We start from the raw sequence: 23,913 nt of genomic DNA on the forward strand, positions 1-23,913 counted from the left end.
TTCCCAACCGTAAATGAACGACCTTGACGAAACTTTGAGGGTGTATACAGCTGGCAAAATAATGGAATATGTATTTTTTTTGTTTTTACCCAATTTAATTTTTAAGGAGTAAAACACGCGCCGAAAGGTAATCTGAAGTATTAGGTTCAGAGGGAATATCTTTGAAACGATTATATATAAAAATGTTTTTCGTATAAAAGTTGAATCGAATTTTGTGATAATTTGAAATATTGCAAAATACACCACCGCTATCAACTGACTTGGAAAAATGAAAACTTTTGTTACAAAATAAATTGAAGAAACTTTCAAGCTACATGCATCTATGTGCATTAAAGCTGGTTTCTGAAATGCCATTTTTGGAAAAATATGCTGTACACAATGTGCTGTCACAGTATTTTCAACATCCCGAAGTAAAATATTGAAACAATCATTATTAAGCTGGTTATTTATTTTACTAATATTTATTTTATGTTTTAAATTCTTAATTTACTATTTACATTAGTTTTTTTGTTTTTTATTTTACCATTTCACGTATGTTTTTTGTTAATTGAAGGTAATAAGTAACTCATTATTACGAGACAAAATCATTACACTAAAGATAATCTGTAAATATGAGCTTAAAACATAACGTTTTCTTACACCATGCACATAAAATGAGCGTAATTTCTTCACTTAGCATACATGACGGAGAACACAATATAAAACAAAATTCACCAGGATGTGACTTTCCAAGGTCTTGCATTGTAAAGCGCTATACTCGCTCGTGCTGAAGTATAACTCAACGATAGTGGAACGGGAAGCAGGGCGCCCATAGCCGGTGGGAAGGGCGGGCCACACCCTCTGCCTCTGCCATCCGAGCTCTCAGGGTAAGGAAAAGAAACATAAAAGTATAGTTCAGTCAGCTGCTTTTCTTTCAAGAAAATTATTTTAAAGTCCTGCATTACTCCAGCGTGCAGGGTACCGTTTTTTACGAACTATAAGACGCACCTTAGTTTTTAAGCAATATTTATTAAAAATAACATTTTTACCATTAGATTGCGAAGCCAGACTAAAAAATGTTAGTTTATAAAACCGAGCTGCCTTTAAAATCTCTGAAAATTGTCATCTGAACTTTCTTCTTCTTCTTCTTCATCTACTTCGTCATCTTTTTGTCCTCTTGATGTATAAGGTGGTCTTCACTGCCATCAAGAGCATTACTTATGCCGCACTTCTTGAAGGAGTTAACAATGATCTCTTCACTCACTGTAGAAAAAAGCTGTTTTGTCAGCTGAAGTACTTGTTTGATGGTAGGCTTTTTTTAAAGATCGCTTCGGCGTGAATTCATATTGGGTTTCATTCATTACCATTTGCTCCATTCCTCTCTCATATAGGCTTTAAATGGTTTATTTATCGAGACATCAAGAGGTCACAATTGTGAAGTAAGTTATCCCGGAATAAAACAAGCTCTGCATTTCCCTGTCCCAATTTCTCTTGGACAAAATTTTTCAAGCGAGAAGTTCTCCTGCGAAGTGAGCTTCTGTAAAGTTTGGAAGGTAGGAGACGAGATACTGGCAGAAATAAAACAGTGAGGACGGGGCGTGAGTCGTGCTTGGGTAGCTCAGTTGGTAGAGCAGTTGCCCGCGAAAGGCAAAGGTCCCAAGTTCGAGTCTCGGTCCGGCACGCAGCTTTATTTTATTTGAACTTTAAGGTGTGTACTGTTTCAGTGATCATAGCTTCACATGATACTACAGTCAGTGTCGCAGCGATTTTAAACACAGTGGTTTGCATTATTATGTAGTGCTAACTTATAAAGAAGAAAGTTTCGTGATTTTGAGATAAAAAAATTTGCGTATGAAAATTAAGTGAATGTGTCTGCTTAACGAGTACGTCGTGAAATTGACCGAAATTATCAATTTCCAATTTATTTTTTATTTATTAGTACAAGTCATGGACAATAAGTTTCCGAAGCCTCAATACGAAACTACATACGAAGTGCTGAAAAATAATTAAATGTATGACACTATCTTCCTGCTATGCCCACTTTTTGGAACAACCCTTCAATATTAGCTTGGCGAACAACGATTCCGTGGATTAAACTCGCACGGGATGTGTCTGGAAGGTTATCATATACACCCTTAGGTTTTATACATCATTTGTGACTCTGTTCCATATCTTAGAAACAGTAATAAACCAGCTGATTTGTTTATCAAGGCACAGCAGACTCACAAAGATGATGACAGACACTCCTCAGGTGTACTATAGCTAGCCTATCGGGCAGAATCTATCCGATGCAAGTGGCATGAAAAGTGCAGTATGGGCTACATATTTTCACATAGTGTCAACAGACTGACATCCCATTCATCATCTGTGCCACATTAACTGGTGTAAATTTCAGTAGGCTCAAAGGGGTAACAGTCCTTCCAAATTGTATACTATATGTTGTCAAGCGCACGTACAGGTTTCTGGCCGCTGCGTTCACTAGCATATTACTTCGCCTGTAGTAGAACTCGCAGGGACCAGCGGAACGCAGCATCAGCTAGAGAAAACAGTGGTTGGAGTTCACCTCTGATCGAGAGTGATGCTAACACTTAAGATAATTCTGTCAAAGATGCATAGGATTGTTGCAGCCTCAATAATAGTAGAGCTGTATAAACACTTTGATGAAATTACACTGAGGAGACAAAATTAGTACGTACATCCTTTTAGAGGTTTCCAGTTCATTAAGGATTTATTGTTGTCTCCAAAAGGACCATCCCGCCACTCGCAAGGTCACAATTTGACCTCTTTCAGACTCACTCAGTTGGCTGCAGAATGCACGAGTGTGTCTCCGTGGCATGCTTGCCTAGTTGCTTCACCCGTTTGCACCACTTTGATCTTTCTGGCTGTGAACATCCCCTATTAAAAAGCAGATGTGTATGGCGCCCGGGTAGCTGTGCCAGTACGTTATCTGTTGACAGATGACACTGAAACATTATCACTACGTCTCCTATACCCCAGGTGGCATATGCTGCCATCGGATCAAAATCGATGTCGTCTTTCCAGGTGACCTTTTCTTTATTTTACGGCAGTGTATTTATGAAACAATGTTTAACCGGAGTCGCACAAATTTCGGAGGACCGGAGTTGATATCTCAGTCTGGACATCCAGACATAGATTTTCCATGGTTCCTTTAATCGCCGGAAGCAAAAGGAAGCATGGTTCTTTGAAAAGGGCATGTCTTATCAGGCGCAGTTTCTAAGTTAAATTCGTGGGTGAGGACATCTCAATTTCATACTGTCTTCTCTTCGTCAGCAAATATAATCCCCGGTCTATAGATATGATGTAACTTATTGCCACCACCAAATTTAGGATGTAGTAGATGCCTACTGGGAGATGCCATCACCATTATAGAAGACATCAAGCATGAAGGGATACAGGTAGTCAGCAATAATGTTCACTTAGTCCACAACTGTCTTCGATTACTACCACAGGTCCCATGGACACCTGATGAATATCCCCCATAGCCACCCTTGCCTGCATCAGTGACGCTGTGCATGTTCGAGCAGCTTCTCATCTGGATGGATGTATCTGGACAAGACAGTGACCTGGTGTGACAAAACACGTGTCTCATCCAGTCAGAGGACATGATGCCATTGGTCCACGGTCAGATCTGCTACAGATCGCCGCTTACCTTTCTTGACAGAGTTGGAAAGCCTTTGATTTCCACGTTCTGTGATGAGGCGCGGACGGCCAACAACACAGTAACACGTGAACAGCCGACCAGCTTAGCCATTTCCGAGATGCCCGTTCTCAGGTTGCCCTATTTAAGTCGTTGATGTCAGTGGATTTCCCCATTTGAAGCCCACATTCGCCTCTGCTCCACTTATATTCTTTCGTTACCACGTCACGTGCTCGCAACGCCTCCAGGCAGCATTCAGTCTCATGGTGGGCAGTGATCGTAAAGTTTTGACTCTTCAGTGTATGTAAAACTATAAACGCCTTTGCCTAAAGGTTACTTGGGGGGGGGGGGGGGGGGGGGGAGCGAGCTTGTGTTCTGCCTCCAGTCACTAAGCCATCCGAGGGTCGTTAAACTATCATGTTAACATAACAGTCCACGTGCCGTTTCTTACAATAGCGATTAGTATCCAGCGCTGATAATACTCCCATTGTCGGCGGATGTTACACTCTTTCTTTCGGCAATGGTATTACATTGATAGTCCTGAGGCGCCCCATATATTTTGGTTGGGATTATTTTCCACATGATCGAAGAATTGTGTTAAGTGCCACATGCGATGGCTAACTTAAATTCAAGCGTTCGTCTCTGTTTATCAAAATATGTGGCACTCTATATTTCTATTGGACTGTCTGAGTAGTTCGGCGCCTGGATTACGATGCTGATCAGGACAGAATTTTTTTCAGCTGTGTATAGGGTACCATGAACCTCTCTGCCTTGCCTTCACATATTTTGGAAAGGCATTCGATTCGATCAGTCACCCATCAGTCCCGAGGCTCTGACAGAACAAAGAATGGAACGGGCCAATATTAGTATCGTGTACAATACATAAAAAACTTCCACAGCGTTTTTGAATGCAGTTGAAGAAACCAATGAAGGGGGTAAAACAAGGTGATTCTATATCTCCAAAATTTATTCCAGGAGTCGTCGAGAAAGCTATGTCAAAATTGGATTGGAAAACAAAAGGAATCCAAGTTCTGGGATAGAGACTAAATAACCTTTCGCTGATAATATCGTTCTATTGGCAAACAGTATAGAAGAACTTCAAATACTGGTTAGTGAACTTGAGTTAGTGTGCTCTGAAGTTGATCTAAAAATTAACTATGATAAATCAAAGATCATGATGAATGAATGGACACTGGAGGGAAATATGTTTGTTGGAAGTACGCAACTGTGAAGGATCGCAGAATATGCGCCGGTCGGAGTGGCCAAGCGGTTCTAGGCGCTATAGTCTGGAACCGCGCGACCGCTACGGTCGCAGGTTCGAATCCTGCCTCGGGCATGGATGTGTGTGATGTCCTTAGGTTAGTTAGGTTTAATTAGTTCTAAGTTCTAGGGGACTGATGACCTCAGCAGTTAAGTCCCATAGTGCTCAGAGTCATTTGAACCATTTTGAACAGAATGTGCCTATTTACGTGAAGTGCTAAATATGAAAGGAGCCTAAAACCAAACATATTTCGATGTTTTAAATTAGACTGACGAGCCTATGGAAGATACTCTTCAGTTTTGTAGTCTAAGATGTCAGTCGAGCTGAAGAAAACAGTTTTTAACCAATGTGTACTGCCAGTGATAATTTATGACTGTGGGACGTGGACATCAAATTAGTCATTATTAGAAACTAATAGTAGCCGAAGGAGGAATGGAAAGATCAGTGATGGGCTATACAAAGAAAGACAGAAAAGAAGCAGTTGATATCAGACAGATAACAAAGATCTATAGCGTAATGGAAAGAGTGAATAACTTGAAATGGCAGTGGGTTAGTCATGTCGCGCGAAGAAATGATGACAGGTGGTCAAAACAAGTACTAGATTGGAGCCCTATTCACCATAAAAGACCAATGAGAAGATCTCCAAACAGATGGGACAGTGTCTTGAGAAAGGCCACCATATTGAATTGGCAACGAGAAACTCAAGATCTGCAGAAAAGGAAGAACCTGCAAGGATCCTATGTAGCACACCGATTCAGAGGCAACATTACCAAGTGATTAAATTTCAGTTGCCGCTGGCGATGATGATAATACACAGGGTGTCCCAGAAACTTTGCAACGAACTTTGAGGGGTCGTAGAGAGTGTCTTGAGGAACTAATCGAGGATAGGCACCCATGTCCGGATACGTCATCCAATGAGCATTGAAGTTAGAGACAACAGCGCCTACCACTGGCCCACCCCTTCGGCAACAAACGTGACTTTGTACGCTGGTGGACCATAGGCGGAACTCCTGCAGTGTTGTTCGTTATTCAGTGATCACGACTGGTTGCCGCAATCGCCAGTGGAGAAGGTTGATCTAGCTGCTGAGTAGACAGACCTTGTCTCCTATGAAAGTGATGCTCTGTTGTGTCAGTGGATGGCAGTATCGGACGCGGTTTTCCAGCTGTAATTTATTTTTATCCTCCATACCGAAAATCAGTGGGGGTTTTAGAGGGTCCTAATATGTCTCTAGTATGCCCGTCGATCGCGTTTTGTTGCTGTTTTCAGTTCTGAGCGCACAGTGAGCACATAAAGCAGCCTAAAAAAAAGTCTCCCTAGCCAGGTATGAGGACCTGTTGAGAGATTTCGCCTGATGTAATGCCGCCCATGTAACATATCTGTCAAGCGTTTCCTTCTTCGGTGGAAAGTACAGGTGGCTGACGAGAAGTATCTGGAAGGTACAGATAACTGTTGCAAATGAAACGGTTTTCAATTTCACAGTGGTCTCCATTTCACGACCGATCGGACCTTACTTCTCGAATACCCCTCACATATTATTGTTCTGTGACGAGGGTATTGGAAAGGAAGTGCAATACTACGAGAAGCGTCCAAGTCGGAGCGCCGACTGTAGAGAAGTAGCTGGAAGGAGCAGCTAACTGTTGCAAATAAAACGGTTTTCATTTTCACAGCGGACTCAGTTTCACTACCGGCCGGACTTTACCTCTCGAACAACTCTCATACATTATTGTCGCCAACCTGCTTAGGGAGAAATGATCATTGTAACAAAATAAGAGAAATTGGAGCTCGTACAAAAACATATAAGTGTTCATTTTTCCCACACGCTGTTACAGAGTGGAACGGTAGAGAAATAGTCTGAAGGTTGTTCGGCGAACCCTCTGCCAGGCACTTTAGTGTGAATTGCAGAGAATTCATATAGATGTAGATGTAACTGCACTACCAACCATGTAATTTGCTAATATTATGTCTTGATTTTTTTAAAAGCATTTAGAAATGCTTCTTGATTTAATAAAAGCTGTTATAAATGCGATTTAATTTTATTTGTTTAAACGCTGATTAAAAATTATTTGTTTTAATTCTTTTTAAAACAAGGATGTTCATTTTGAATACAAAATTTTGTTAGTTGTTATACGTTGTTGGGGTTATTGGTTGCTATGTGAGTTCTGAGAAAATTTGGGAAACAGCTGTGTGGGCGGTAGTCATGAAGTCTTAATTATTAGCACAACTTCTTCAGCTACTTCGATTTGCCTAATGCAGCTGTAATGTTTCTGCTAATGCTGGAAACGACATACTGGTTGATACACTTTATCAGGACGTGCACCATTTTGTTTTAGCTACTCTAGTGGCACGCTATGGTACTGTGATGTCGGGATTTCAGTATGTATCAGGACTTCAGCTACTTCGATTTGCCTAATGCAGCTGTAATGTTTCTGCTAATGCTGGAAACGACATACTGGTTGATACACTTTATCAGGACGTGCACCATTTTGTTTTAGCTACTCTAGTGGCACGCTATGGTACTATGATGTCGGGATTTCAATATGTATCAGGACTTCAGGCCGAAACTTGCAAATAAACACAAAGTTAACTAGCCTATGTAACTATATTTTTTTCGAGGCGATAATAAGATTTGGAAAAAGCATATTTGTGCCATCATTTGTACAATTGTATGTTTATTTTCTGCTAGTTTCGATTGTTACAGTCATCTTCGTAGAAGAAAACTGTAAGGTACAATAAATAAATAAATAAATAAAATAAATGACCATAGAATTCACACAATCATCTTCGAATATAAAGGAACTAGAGAAGGTCATTTTTAAAACAATAGTACCTATACAATTTATTTCAATAGATTAAACACACATTCCCATCACATATGGGCCAACCAAATGTAAAACTATATAACTGTCAGAATAGTGTATCTTAACACAGTCCACATTATTAAACACATCGTGCTTTGACATAATTACGGTAGTGCGCACTTGCTGATAACTCCACATTTAATGATTTACATAATTATCAACGTTACAGATACAATGTGATCATCAAAGAGATCAGGCTTAAACAAATACGTAATATAAACGTGCCTAAAAGATTACAAATGTTCTTTGGTCTAGTCAAAGTTTACAGTAACAGAAACCCAGAAATCATATGGCGTCCATTCTCTGAACAACATAAATATGTAACCCGTTATATTGTGATATGTCGGCTTCAGTGTTACAAAAATTAAAAGGAAGGTAGCCTACGGTATTTATCTGAACTAAATATTGCGAAAAAGGTCGATTTAAAGAACTACAATGGATTATAACATTATGAACTTCATCTGCAATTATCAGACAGTATAATAGTTTTTAACAGTATGCTCGTTTCTTTTCTTTTTTTTTTACCTTACAGTTTTTTTCCTGTGAAGATCATTATAATAATCGAGACTGGCAGATAACAAATATACAACTACACAGCTGATGGTACAAATAGGCTTTTCCAAATTATTTAACAGCTGTAGGCAATCATCCACAAAAACTTCTGATAAATAAGATTTTACGACTAACGCCATAGATGAATTGATTTTTTCATACAGTTGGAGTTACCAACCCTCCCAGTTCCACCAAATTTATTTTCTGACAAGATAAGATAGAAAAAAAGCAATATAAAGATAGGGTGGTGTCTGATTTGATCTTTTGGTATGTTGCAGCACTCCTGCTGCTGTACGATGTGACGAACAAGACGAGCTTCGACAACATTCGGGCGTGGCTGGGCGAGATCCGCGAGTACGCGCAGGATGACGTCGTCATCATGCTGCTGGGTGAGTGAGTGCCCGCTTGCTATCCACATCGTCTCGGACACTTTGCATACAATGAGGATACACTCACAATGTTCCTTACCACACACCTCAATCTGTTTCAAAGTAGGCCCTACTTGTCACATAATGTATATATGAAGACTGAAGTGATAGATGAAGATTTGTAAAAAGGCCGGAATGCGTCACTTCAGTTTGCACTTATATACATCATACATGTTTGAGACTTGAAATGTCTTTGGAACCATATAGTTTCAATTGACTTATTGTATAAGTTGCCAGCTGTTGTTACAGAAATACAGACAGGTTTTACCAAATTAAGCCACATTTGTTATCTAAGTAATGTATCCATATTCAACAACTACGAGTACGGTCCCCGTTCCTTACTGGTTTATAGTGAAATTACCTGAATACCCAGCATTACCTGGCTATGTCTTTACTCCAGTTTCATTGGTCCATCTTCTTGTTCTCCCTCTCCCTGTCCATCTTCTCCCTCTCTCTGTCGATCTCCTCCTTCCACTCTCTCTGACCATCTCTTCCTTCCATCTCTCTATATCCATCTCTCTCTCCCCGATATGTGGGGCCATTCTCACCTTCTCCCTCTCTCCCTGCCCATCCTTTTCTAGCCCCTTCTCTCTATACGTGTTCACACCCTTATACGAGGTTACTTGTTCTTACATCCACAGTATTTCTTTCCAGACAGTAAGTAATATTTGTACCAAGACTGGCTGAAATCGGCCCAGACGTTTAGGACGTCGCCCGCTGATGCACATGCCACATATATTAACGTAATTCACCCTCATGTATTTAATCTGTACCGTATATCTAAAGAATATCACCTTGTAGTTTCATCTTCATACTGCTCAATGGTCATGACGTAATATCTTCTGATCCATAAGTTGTACAATTCTATAATTTTGTAAGATACATCCAGTGATACACACTACTGGCCATTAAAATTGCTACACCACGAAGATGACGTGCTACAGACGCGAAATTTAACCGACGGGAAGAAGATACTGTGATATGCAAATGATTAGCTTTTCAGAGCATTCACACAAGGTTGGCGCCGGTAGCGACCCCTACAACGTGCTGACATGAGGAGAGTTTCCAACCGAATTCTCATACACAAACAGCAGTTGACCGGCCTTGCCTGGTGAAAAGTTGTCGTGATACCTCGTGTAAGGAGGAGAAATGCGTACCATCACGTTTCCGACTTTGATAAAGGTCGGATTGTAGTTTATCGCGATTGCTGTTTATCGTATCGCGACTTTGCTGCTCGCGTTGGTCGAGATCCAATGATTGTTAGCAGAATATGGAATCGCTGGGTCCAGGAGAGTAATACGGAACGCCGTGCTGGATCCCAACGGCCTCGTATCACTAGCAGTCGAGATGACAGGCATCTTATCCGCATGGCTGTAACGGATCGTGCAGCGACATCTCGATCCCTGAGTCAACAGATGGGGACGTTTGCAAGACAACAACCATATGCACGAACAGTACGACGAAGTTTGCAGCAGCATGGACTATCAGCTCGGAGACCATGGCTGCGGTTACCCTTGACGCTGCATCACACACAGGAGCGCCTGCGATGGTGTAGTCAACGAAGAACCTTGGTGCACGAATGGCAAAACTTCATTTTTTCAGATGAATCCAGGTTCTGTTTACAGCATTATGATGATCGCATCCGCGTTTGGTGACATCGAGGTGAACGCACATTGGAAGCGTGTATTCGTCATCGCCATACTGGCGTTTCACCGGACGTGATAGTATGGGGTGCCATTAGTTACACGTCTCGGTCACATCTTGTTCGCATTGACGGCACTTTGAACAGTGGACGTTACATTTCAGATGTGTTACGACCCGTGGCTCTACCCCTCATTCGATCCCTGCGAAACCCTACATTTCAGCAGCATAATGCATGACCGCATGTTGCAGGTCCTGTACGGGCCTTTCTGGATACAGAAAATGTTCGACTGCTGCCCTGGCCAGCACATTCTCCAGATCTCTCATTAACTGAAAACGTCTGGTCAATGGTGGCCAAGCAACTGGTTCGTCACAATACGTCAGTCACTACTCTTGATGAACTGTGGTGTCGTGTTGAAGTTGCATGGGCAGCTGTACCTGCACACGCCATCCAAGCTCTGACTCAATGCCCAGGCATATCAAGGCCGTTATTAAGGCCAGAGGTGGTTGTTCTGGATACTGATTTCTCAGGATCTATGCACCCAAATTGCGTGAAAATGTACCCACATGTCAGTTCTAGTATAATATATCTGTCCAATGAATACCCGTTTATCATCTGCATTTCTTCTTGGTGTAGCAATTTTAATAACCAGTAATGAATGTGCATACTGCCCGCGAAATGTGTTGTGACTGTTGTTGGTAGTAATGAGGTAACAAATTAAAACTTCGCGCATAATCCAGCAGTTTTTCATGTACCTCAGTATTTATGATGTCATATCTCCTGAACTATGTGTCGTAAAGTAGTATAGTTTTGTAGGTGCTGCCTGAAAAAAGTGTTATGGATATAATTGTTGGTAAAGAAGTAATGAATTAAAAGGTTATGCTAAAACAGTTGTGTTTCTCCATGAACAGCGAAAAAGTAGTATGCAATAAATATTTTTTTTCCTTTCTTCATTTTGTAGAGGGTGTGAGTGAGAAGAATTTTCGCAAAGGTTCGAAATTATCTGTAAAGTTTCTTGCAGGGCACTAAGTGTTTTCATTCTCAAACAGTGAATGAACACAGTCTGGCTATTTGTGCATCATCAACTACGCTCGTTTTTCACCCCCACCTTCGATTTTTGTAGGAGTAGGTGGTTTTTGGATCTATAGCGGTGCTTTCCAGAGAGAAAGTGAAATGTTTATCAAGTCTGATTGACATCGATCCAGTGGTTTAGGCGGAGTTGTGGAACATACAAACACTGATGAGCCAAAACATTATGACCACCTGCTTAATAGCTTGTTTGTCCATCTTTGAAATGAAATGGATCACTGATTCCAAGTGTCAGGGCTCTGACAGTTTGTAGGTAGGTTTTGGAGGTATGTGGAATAAGATGTCTTTGCACATGTTTGTAATTTGCGTAAATGTCGGGCTGCTGATTTGTGTATGCGGTGATTGTGCCCAAAAGCGATCCAGATGGGTTTCCATAGGATTTATATCAGACGAATTTGGTCTGTAAGACATCAACGTGAGTTAACTACAATGCTGCTCAAAACACTGTAGCATGGTACTGACTCCGAGACACAGACAGTTATACTGCTGGAAGATGATACTGCTGTCGGTAAAGACATCAAGCATGAAGGGATGCAGGTAATTTGCAGCTGTCAGCCCGTCTTTGAATACTACTACAGGTCCCGCACAAGCGCAGGAGAATGTTTCCCATAGCATAATACTGCTCCCACCAGCCTGCATCTGTGGCACGCTGCACGTTTCGACACACTGTTCTCCTCAATGACAGCATTTGTGCAGATGACCAGCGACCTAGCGTAGCAAAAATGTGATTCACTTGAAGAGCCAACATGTTTCCATTGATAGACACTTGAATTCCTATGGTCCCCTGCAGACTGCAATTGTAACTGAGAATGTTATTGGATCAACACGTGAACACGTAGAGGTGGCGTGCTGCAGAGCTCCACGTTCAACAATGTACGATGTGCTCCAAAACACTTGTGCAAGCACCAGCATTGTGCTGTTTCAGCAGAGATGCCACAAATCACCATCTATCCAGACAAGCCTCCGAACCACATGTTCTGTGAGGAGTCGTTGGCATCCAACAATTTAGTGCCCAGTGGTAGTTTCACTGTCCTTTATCTCCTTCTGTCGGTGCTAATGCCAATAGCACATGAAAATTCGACCAGCTTCAGCACTTTTGAGATACTCTTTCACAGGCTCTGCGTAGTAATAGGGCCTAGTCCACCCTTCGTAAAAGTTGCTTATCTCAATGGATTTCCCCATTTGCAGTCAATATCTTCGCTAGAGCTACTCCCTGCCCATGCCTGCTCTACTTACGTACTCTTGTTACATCATGCCCGCAACACCACCAGGTTGTATCCAAAGTCGCGATGGGCAGCCATCATAATGTTTTCGCTTATTGGTGCATGTATGTGCATACATACACGTTTATAATGTGTATGGGTAAACATTATTCTTAGTTTTGATACAAAGACTGTGAAGTTTGCTTACAGATTAATCAGTGCAAACAGAAAGTAAATATGCCACTTCATCAAAAACTAATAAATGTGAATTACAAGGCAAGACAAAAATTATGACTGCACTCATTCTCATCATACAATGCTTGACAGTTGCTGAGGAACAGAGACAATATTGGACAGAAATAATTACAGGCAATGATGAACGACACAAAACACAGTACATATGTAGTAGAGGTGGAGTGGTATATTTGTAATGAAAAATGGTACAAGTATACAGAGGACAGAATGGAGACACCTCTGTGTGAATTCAGGATAGCTGCTAGCAGCCTGAGAAGCATCTACAAAGTAAAACATTATAAAAGTTCAGGCATGATTTCTCAATATTTACAAGCTGTCATTCTTCCACAGTAGCCTTGGCTGCCACTCATTCAGCTGCGTGTTGGATTCTAGCTGCTGTCTGTCAAATCAGCTCAGTGGTTACATACCAGGAGAAGATATCAGTGACTGTGCACTGCAGTGGGTTGCTCACGAGCAGGGGCAGCCATTGTCCAGCTGTTGGAGTGTCCTTGTTCCTACTCCAAATTCTACAATGACTCTTGATGACCCAGCCATGATGTACCTGGTGTCTTCAGTCATGTGGTAGGTTTCAGAACACAACGGCACCTGAGTATTGAACAGGAATGTGAACCCCAAGAGGCCCTGTTGCTGGCTTCCATGTTGGACCCCAATGCTGGCAGCACCCTGTAATGTGGTATTGTCAGAAGGCAATCAATTCTTCCACCAGTAGATGGTAGCTGGCGGGTCGCATAAAGTTCATCAGGTGAAGGAGATCATCTCACTTGTTTGGAAAGTTCTTAGATTGTGCTGGAGAATCTAGGACATAGATTTTCTGGAGCATCGTAATCGTGGAATTGAGTGCTATTACTGTGAGTCCCACCGATTCCAGTGATCAGCTCATGACAAGAGCTGGAGAGCTGGGGTATTTAAAGCTAGGATGAGGCTATGACTCAAGACTTGGTTTGTAATGACTGCATGTGTCCTTATTCTGCTGTCCTCACTTAACAGGCTGTTAACTGTTGTGTAGGTTCCTTGCGATGTGCTCTTGTGAAAGAGATAGAGTTTCTTGCAACATGTCTTACAAGCTAATGATTATGCCTATCTTGCTTCCTTCGGTTTTTTGTCACAGTCTCATTTCTGCTGAATGCTTATCCTTACTCGACAGATGGCGTCATAATGTGTCAACGTATTGGTCTGCTTCCTGCTTCTGCCTTTGTCTCTGGCATTATTTGAGTTTGTCTGTGGCAATGTAAACGAGTTTTAACCCTCAAACAGGTGTGCCTATGTATAAAATTCGCCAACCACAGATAAAATTGTCTTGTTACTTTACAACTGCAAGCCCATACATATTCATTCATTATTGCTTTAGCTAACCCAGTGGTACGTTGTGTTGTCATACATCCAAGTGAGCAGCTGAAATATAAAGTACACTGTATGCTACATGAGAAAAATATACAATCTCTGTGAGATCATGGCCCAGATTTCAAGTCGGTAGCACAATCCCTCATCAAGCTAGTTGTATACAAGATAATTATCAATCTAATAAGTGGATGCAACTGCACTGTTTAGTGCTTCAGTCTGACATTAGTGTTGGGTAAGACTCATACACAGCCTCAGAGTGATATAATAAAAAGTTTATTTCATTATTTTTTAAGTAAACAGTGATTTATCTCATATAATGTAAGTTTATTTTATCATTGTTTAATGAAACTAAGATTAATCTGTGATTTTGCTCATTCATGTTTACCTTGGTAACATGACAACAGTTATTCTTTAAATGACTACAAAGTGTGCCACGCAGCTGCTCATGTTACAAAAGTAGGCATGCTCACTAAAGGGTTAGTAAAAATTTTCTCATTTCTACCTCTTACTATTCTGTACTGTAACACATTCCCTCCTCTCAAAAAAATTTGTTCCAAATTTTCCCTTTCTTTCACTTATTACTAATTTTTCTATATCTGTCTTGTACTTAAAAGTACTTAAAAGTTACTCTACAATTGTTTTCTGGGTTGCTTCTCAGCCTAACCCTTGAATCTTTGTTACCTAACTAATCTACTTTATCATTATGTCCTGTTTGCATACATTATTTACACTTTCTACTTATACTACCTATTACTAGTTCATATCCATTTCACAGATATGTGATGGATAGTTGACTCCACTGAGTGAGATATCTTATGCTTTGTACAAAAGTAACATGCACAAATGAACATTAGAACCATGATTATTTTTGTCATTGAAACACGAAAATAATTATAGTTTGTCTACATTTCTGATGATATTGTATCAAGTGTTGCATTATTTTATTGACTAAAATTTGTCCTTTTTCTGAAGTTAATTATTCATCTACTGATTGTAGTAAATTGTAATCTAAGGTATCATGAATAAAAGTTATGTTTTGTTTAGATAGGTAATATGTGTGGTGGTTCATCTGCCCAATACTATATGCATTGACCATGTACACGTTGTTGTGCCCGAGTTGGTAGCTGTAAGATGAAAATTGTCCTCCTGCTGTTTAGCATCTAGTTCAATTATGAGATTTTCACTCTGCCAGGAAGTTTCATCTAGTTCAACTAATCGACAATCTATTGTCCTGCACTCAAAGTTTCAGTATCCTATTTGGTTTACCATTTTTATATCAAGTGGTAATTATCATTTCAGGTGTAAATATCAAGTAAATCCAGGTATCTCCAGTTTAGTGGTATTTTGGGCAAATAAAAATATTTTCCCTAATACAATCTTTTGAATCTGCTTCAGACAGAATGACATGAATGTCTCTCCATCTAGAAACTAATAATCCTTCATGAGTTTGTGTCTGTATCCATTTCCCATGTATATTCCATTTAATCAGATGAGGAAGACAATGGCCTTGCCATGTTAGTAACACCAGTTCCCACCCAATCACCAAAGTTAAGCAACATTGGGTTCAAATGGCTCTAAGCACTATGGGACTTAACATCTGAGGTCATCAGTCCCCTACACTTAGAACTACTTAAACCTAACTAACCTAGGGACATCACAAACATCCATGCCTGAGGCAAGATTCGAACCTGCGACTGTAGCAGCAGTGTGGTTCCAGACTGAAGTGCATAGAGCTGCTTGACTACAGCAGCCAGCTCAACTTTGGGCCTGGGTGGTACTTTAATGGGTGACAGTTTGGCAAAACCAGATGCTGTTGTGTTTAATAACATGCAAGTCACTGAAGTGGCAAGAAGTAGAAAGACTTGCACCAAACCATGGTGCCACATGACATATTTATTTGTTGGATATGGATGTACTATGTAACACTGCCATTGCGTGTTTCTGCCTACTACTGAAAACTGAATTTTTATATACAATCCAACTTGATCAGTACTCACCCTTACATCAGATATGTGATATAATAAAGCTATATTCTTACTGGTTATCTTCATTATATGTTGTGTGCCAGGTACAAGCTACCAAATGGAAAGTCAGAATTAATTACAACTCAGAAGATTTATTCTGAAAACAAAGTGAAACAAAAAGTGCAATCATTCATGTCCAGGTCCATAGCTAAAGATCATCTTCTGTAAACACTATCACAGTAAGAGTTTTGGGACTGAGAGGATACCTACTCCATACTACAGGAGGCCCACCAGATGACTCCCCTTCCAGGTTGCGATGATGCGACTTAAGCACATGGGGCTGCAACCTAATTAGCCCCCTCGACTCCAGCAGTATGACTGCTGCATTCTTGTGGTGCCCCCATTGTGACCACTTTGAAGTATGCCATGCTGCTGCCTTTGGAGCATTGCCACATAGAGCTCGAGAAGGTGGTGATCGCATCTTATGTGCACTGACCACACTGTATGAATGCATGGCACAACATTATCCAATGTATTAGCATTCATGGTACTTTTTCTGTTAACTGTTGCAACTGGAGGAACACATAGAAAATGTTGTGGGGAAGGCTGACCAAAGACTGCATTTTATTGGCAGGACACTTAGAAAATGTAACAGATCTACTAAGGAGACTGCCTACACTACACTTGCTCATCCTCTCTTAAAATACTGCTGCACGGTGTGGGATACTTACCGGAAAGGACTGACAGAGTACGTTGAAAAAGTTCAGAGAAGGGAAGCATGCCTTGTATTATCACAAAATATGGGAGAGAGTGTCACAGAAATGATACAGGATTTGGACCTTTTAAGAAAGGCATTTTTCTTTGCGACAGAATCTTCTCACGAAATTCCAATCACCAACTTTCTCCTCCAAATGCAAAAATATTTTGTTGACATTGATCTGCAGAGGGAGAAACAATCACCACAACAAAATAAGGGAAATCAGAGCTCGAACAAAAAGATATAGGTGTTCATTCTTTACGAGTGCTTTACAAGATTGGAATGATAGAGAATTGTGAAGGTGGTTCAATGAACCCTCTGCCAGGCATTTAAATGTGATTTGCAGAGTATCCATGTAGATGTAGATGTAGATGAGTCTTCATTCCTCATATGAGAGTTTTAATTCCCAAGAGAAATGGAATGATCATCAATCCTCTCCCCAATAAGAACAGAACACGAGAAGTGAACAAAATTAAGACTAACCCCCCCTGCCCCCTACCCAATGTTGAAGGAATCTGTGGCAATGCATCAGTCTGACCTGCAGAAAGTTTGACTCCACTTACGTGCACCATGGAATCTGAGTCAGTAACTGTAATTATACATTGACTGATTAAGTCATTACAATAGCTTGATGATATTTCATTTAAAACTTTTTTGTTTTGCACTTTGGAGCGTATGGATAAGCTAGTAATACCCATTGTCTTATTTTCTATTCTAGCAGTTTACTTGTCTGTTGTGCAATATGTTCTTGCTTCTGTAAAGCTTTTGTGCTGGCCAACTGTATTCTTTGCCAAATTTCTCTCAATTTTTTTCGCAAAATTTTTCACTAGTTAACCCTGGTGTCCCAGTTTAGGTTGAACTAAATCACATGGTGGCAGCATTTTTTGCTCATATATTACCTCATATGGCTTAGAATTATGTGCGCTGATGACAAAATGTAAATGTATTCCCCAATTGGAATGCTGTGTATTTAAATAATGGCTTAATATTCCTGAAAAAGGGTGATGAACACTTCTGTCCATCCATTTGTTTGAGGATGGAATGACCTGGTATGTAACTTCTTAATTTTCAATAAGTGACATAAACATGATAAGATGTGGTTATGTGCTTGACATATTACTTCCATTCTCAGCACTGCAGGGACTGCAATATGAGATCTACAGTTTGTAGATCTGCATAGCAAGCCTTCTTGCTTTTCTATTGAGGTTGTATTCAAGACAACTGACACTCACTATCAGCTGACTGTCCCTTTATTGAATCTGCCTGACTTCCGTCTGCTACTTGTAAAACTGCTATCTTCCTAGTGAAAACTTACACCTTTTCATAGCAACTTAATTAATGGCTGTGCACAGAATCTGTTCATGAACTTTTGATAATAATTGCATAATCCAATAATGGCTGTTTTTGTTTAGTAGTTTGTGGCACCAGAAAATCACATGCAGCAGAATTACACTGAGACTCTGTCCTCACTCTCTCTTGAGTGATATGTCCAAGATAACTTAGTTGTGTCTGAGCAAAATGGCTTTTCTTCACGCTAAGTGTACAGAAGTGTACAGTGTGCTGCTCTTAATCTCTAAATAGTTCATCCAACCATTTGACATTATCTTCCATAGTTCTCAAATACATAATAATATTGTCAAGATATATCATACAGATTTTTGGTTTTAATTCATGAAGTATCCCATCGAATAGGTGTTTGAATGTAGCTGGAGCATTTTACAGTCCAAATAGCATTCTTCAGTATCGGTAATAACCTTAAGATGTTGTGAAAGCTGTTCCAGGTGTATCTTTGGAAAACACTTCCAGCTGGTGATAACAACTTTTAAGATCAATTGTTGAAGAATATTTACATCTTTCTAAGTTGTCTAATGTAGCTGTGTTGTTTGGGATTGTATATGCATCTGTTGTGGTTCATGTGTTCAAGTAATGGTAGTCATAAAGAAGTTGAAATTTTCAAGTGCTGTCAGGTGACTTCTTGAGTAGAATAACAGTATTTACTGAGCACAGGCTCATGGAATTGTTGATCTATAAATCCATTTACTAGTGTCTGTAGGTGTTTCACTAATCTGTATGGTTTCCTCTATGCTGGTGGAGTATCGCATGTTCGTGTGAAGTGCTGTGTGATAAAAGCTGCTGGTAGTGGACCATCTGAACTGTTGTTGTTGTTGTTGTTGTTGTGGTCTTCAGTCCTGAGACTGGTTTGATGCAGCTCTCTATGCTACTCTATCCTGTGCAAGCTTCTTCATCTCCCAGTACTTACTGCATCCTACATCCTTCTGAATCTGCTTAGTCTATTCATCTTTTGGTCTCCCTGTACGATTTTTACCCTCCACGCTGCCCTCCAATGCTAAATTTGTGATCCCTTGATGCCTCAGAACATGTCCTACCAACCAGTCCCTTTGTCTTGTCAATTTGTGCCACAAACCCCTCTTCTCCCCAATTCTATTCAATACCTCCTCATGAGTGATGTGATCTACCCATCTAATGCTCAACATTCTTCTGTAGCACTGCATTTTGAAAGCTTCTATTCTCTTCTTGTCCAAACTATATATCGTCCATGTTTCACTTCCATACATGGCTACACTCCATACAAATACTTTCAGAAATGACTTCCTGACACTTAAATCTATACTCGATGTTAACAAATTTCTCTTCTTCAGAACCGCTTTCCTTGCCATTGCCAATCTACATTTTATATCCTCTCTACTTCGACCATCATCAGTTATTTTGCTCCCCAAATAGCAAAACTCCTTTACTACTTTAAGTGTCTCATTTCCTAATTTAATTCCCTCAGCATCACCCGGCTTAATTCGACTACATTCCATTATCCTCGTTTTGCTTTTGTTGATGTTCATCTTATATCTTCCTTTCAAGACACTGTCCATTCCGTTCAACTGCTCTTCCAAGTCCTTTGCTGCCTCTGACAGAATTACAATGTTATCAGCAAACCTCAAAGTTTTTATTTCTTCTCAATGGATTTTAATTCCTACTCTGAATGTTTCTTTTGTTTCCTTTACTGCTTGTTCAATATACAGATTGAATAACATCGGGGAGAGGCTATAACCCTGCCTCACTCCCTTCCCAACTGCTGCTTCCCTTTCATGCCCCTCGACTCTTATAACTGCCATCTGGTTTCTGTACAAATTGTAAATAGCCTTTCACTCCCTGTATTTTACCCCTGCCACCTTTAGAATTTGAAAGAGGGTATTCCAGTCAACATTGTCAAAAGCTTTCTCTAAGTCTACAAATGCTAGAAATGTAGGTTTGCCTTTCCTTAATCTTTCTTCTAAGATAAGTCGTAAGGTCGGTATTGCCTAATGGGTTCCATCATTTCTACGGAATCCAAACTAATCATCCCCGAGGTCAGCTTCTACCAGTTTTTCCATTCGTCTGTAAAGAATTCACATTAATATTTTGCAGCTGTGACTTATTAAACTGATAGTTCGGTAGTTTTCACATTTTTCAACATCTGCTTTCTTTGGGGTTGGAATTATTAAATTCTTCTTGAAGTCTGAGGGTATTTCACCTGTCTCGTACATCTTGCTCATCAGATGGTAGAGTTTTGTCAGAACTGGTTCTCCCAAGGCCGTCAGTAGTTCTAATGAAATGTTGTCTACTCCCAGGGCCTTGTTTCGACTCAGGTCTTTCAGTGCTCTGTCAAACTCTTCATGCAGTATCCTATCTCCCATTTCATCTTCATCTACATCCTCTTCCATTTCTGTAATATTGTCCTCAAGTACATCGCCCTTGTATAGATGCTCCTTATACTCCTTGCACCTTCCTGCTTTCCCTTCTTTGCTTAAAAGTGGGTTTCCATCTGAGCTCTTGATATTCATACAAGTGGCTCTCTTTTCTCCAAAGGTCTCTTTCATTTTCCTGTAGGCAGTATCTATCTTACCCCTAGTGAGATAAGCCTCTACATCGTTACATTTGTCCTCTAGCCATCCGTGTTTAACCATTTTGTACTTCCTGTCGATCTCATTTTTGAGACGTTTGTATTCCTTTTTGCCTGCTTCATTTACTGCATTTTTACATTTTCTCCTTTCATCAATTAAATTCAATATTTCTTCTGTTACCCAAGGATTTCTACTAGCCCTCGTCTATTTACCTACTTGATCCTCTGCTGCCTTCACTACTCCATCCCTCAAAGCTACCCATTTTTCTTCTACTGTATTTCTTTCCCCCATTCCTATCAATTGTTCCTGTATGCTCTCCCTGAAACTCTGTACAACCTCTGGTTTAGTAAGTTTATCCAGGTCCCATCTCCTTAAATTTCCACCTTTTGCAGTTTCTTCAGCTTTAATGTACAGTTCATAACCAATAGCATGTGGTCAGAGTCCACATCTGCCCCTGGAAATGTCTTACAATTTCAAACCTGGTTCCTAAATCTCTGTCTTACCATTATATAATCTATCTGATACCTTCTAGTATATCCAGGATTCTTCCATGTATACAGCCTTCTTTTATGATTCCTGAACCAAGTGTTAGCTGTGATTAAGTTATGCTCTGTGCAAAATTCTACCAGACGGCTTCCTCTTTCATTCCTTATCCCCAATTCATATTCACCTATTATGTTTCCTTCTCTCCCTTTTCCTACTCTCAAATTCCTGTCACCCATGACTATTAAATTTTCGTCTCCCTTCACTACCTGAATAATTTCGTTTATCTCATCATACGTTTATAGCTGTTGGGCTCACTGGAAACAAGTTCCCACTAAATTCAGCTGTGTACTGTGCAAAATTAATTTTTGCATACCTATCCAGAAAGTCAAGTCTGAGAATCACAGAATGCCCCATTTCCCACAGTTTGCAACACTTACATACGCTCATTCCTAGGAATGCAACTAGATAAAAATCTATCATGGGATCACATATACAGTGCATTGGAAATAAGTTAAATAGCCTAGCATTTGCAATGAGAATATTGTACAATGCTACCAGTATGAGCATAAGAAAAGTAGTATTTAACAGCTACTTTGAGTCAGTAATGAGGTATGGAATTGTATTTTGGGGTAACTCAAATCACATGTGTTGAATACGAAAACTTCAGAAAACCACCACTAGAAATATGCACAATGTAGGGCAAAGAAAACTGTGTTGCCCACCAGCCTCACACGCTGGGGGTCAAAGGTCAAATTGATAAGAACTTTAACGTGGAACATGCTGTTCTCGCTCTATGCCTACAGCTTCTAGATGTACTCTTGTCCGTTTTTAAGCTACCCTACAGATCACTTTATTTATGAAAATACAAATTACAGTCTCCAACAAATTTTACATATTCACATACACCTTTGCCTTTAATCCAAATGAATACAGACTCATTTACAGATATTTTACGTCTACTACGGGTATAGAGGGATAGTGGGGAAGGTGACATATACACAGATTTTCCAAAGTCTTTATTTGCCAGTTCACCAATATGATAGGTACGGTAGGCAATAATGTCTCTGTCTACAAAACTTTCCAGGCCAGGCATGTTGGGAACTCCTGTACCACCTCGTACAATAGCTACAGTCAACCATCCGTTGCCATGGGTAAAGGAATCATTGATGTCAATGCTGAAGTTCAGTCTGCAACCATGATTTATGAACTCATATAGTGTCCCCCCCCCCCCCCCCAATGGAGTATCATATTACATGGGATAAAATGAATTCATAAATCAGTGAATATAATACTCCAACAGATTCAATCTTTTTTTAAATTATTAAGTAGCATTATAGGTTGTAATGTATTTCAAACACATTTTAACAAAAGAATAAGAGCAGCAAATAGCTTACTATCTAAACCAATAAATATCATTTAACTTAAAATGGGCATCTTATTATTTAATAATATGCATGTTTTTACCATGAACTCCAAAACAGTTATCAAAAACTACTTTAAGCAACACCACGTTTTACCAGTTTGTCAGTGGAGGACACCAACTCTCCTTTTGTTAAGCGATATTCCATTCCCCCAAAGCCCTTCCCCCCATTAGACCCCTGTTTGACCGACTTCTAGAATTCCCTCTGTCACACACTCCTAAAAAATCTAAGTATATTAAGTGTTCCCTCACTATGCATATATGAGCTGATTATCTTTGTACACAGTAACCCTAATTTATTTGTAGCAAATCATTTTCAACATGAGTATAACACCAGAAATCAAAATAATTTTATGCTGCCCACCCATTGCTTAAAACTTTATGCTCAAACTCCACATTATATGGGTATGAAAATTTATAACAAAGTGAAAGGAAGAGAATTGCTCATCATAAATTTAGAAACACTTAAAAATCCTTGTATGATAAATTAGTGCAGAAATGTTACTACTCAGTAGAAGAATTCATAAACGACAACCTGAAAATTTGAGCAGGAGAGAGCAAGTACTTAGGACTGTTAATCTTTAAAAGTTTGTTACTTCAAATAAAAATTATTAATTGCTTAATTAAGTAATTATTCAGTACTGTATATTATATTACTGGTATTATCTGGAATATTGTAAACCAGTTTTTGTGTTTTGACGAGTCTCCTGCACTTTAAGTCAATGGCTTGAAATTTTGTGTTATGAGACAATAAACTTCTATTCTGTTTTGTTCTATTCTATTCTATTCTATTTATGTTGAAGCACAAACAGCTTCAGAAGAAAACGTTAGTCATATATAGAACTGCAACATTGAGGTGTTGCCTAAAGTTATGTATAAAATCGTGTTATGTTACTGATCAAGACAGGTGTGCAGAGCAGCTGTGCCAAGTGTTGGCTGGCTACACGAAATATATTGCAAACAGAACAGATACCAGGTTGAGATTCATTGGAAAAATCTTCAGAAAAAGCAATTTATTCAAAAAATAAGTGGCTTACAAAATCCCCATTGAACTGATTCTTGTCTATTTCTCATCAGTCTCAACCTTTTACTGGGTATGATTAATAGGAGAGGGAGTGGGGGAG

The 23,913-nt window shown here is 39.8% G+C and overlaps 1 protein-coding gene across 2 annotated transcripts in view; it reads left to right on the forward strand.

Moving 5' to 3' along the window:
* LOC124796300 (ras-related protein Rab-37-like) overlaps window positions 1–23,913 on the forward strand; it is a 335,644-nt gene that overhangs the window by 298,919 nt on the left and 12,812 nt on the right. For both annotated transcript variants that reach the window (XM_047260426.1, XM_047260434.1), the window contains one exon: window positions 8,588–8,698. In XM_047260426.1, coding sequence (XP_047116382.1) covers window positions 8,588–8,698 — 111 coding nt within the window. The remainder of the gene's footprint in view (window positions 1–8,587; window positions 8,699–23,913) is intronic.

Source organism: Schistocerca piceifrons, chromosome 1, assembly GCF_021461385.2.
Source record: "Schistocerca piceifrons isolate TAMUIC-IGC-003096 chromosome 1, iqSchPice1.1, whole genome shotgun sequence".
Classification (NCBI taxonomy): Eukaryota; Metazoa; Arthropoda; class Insecta; order Orthoptera; family Acrididae; genus Schistocerca; species Schistocerca piceifrons.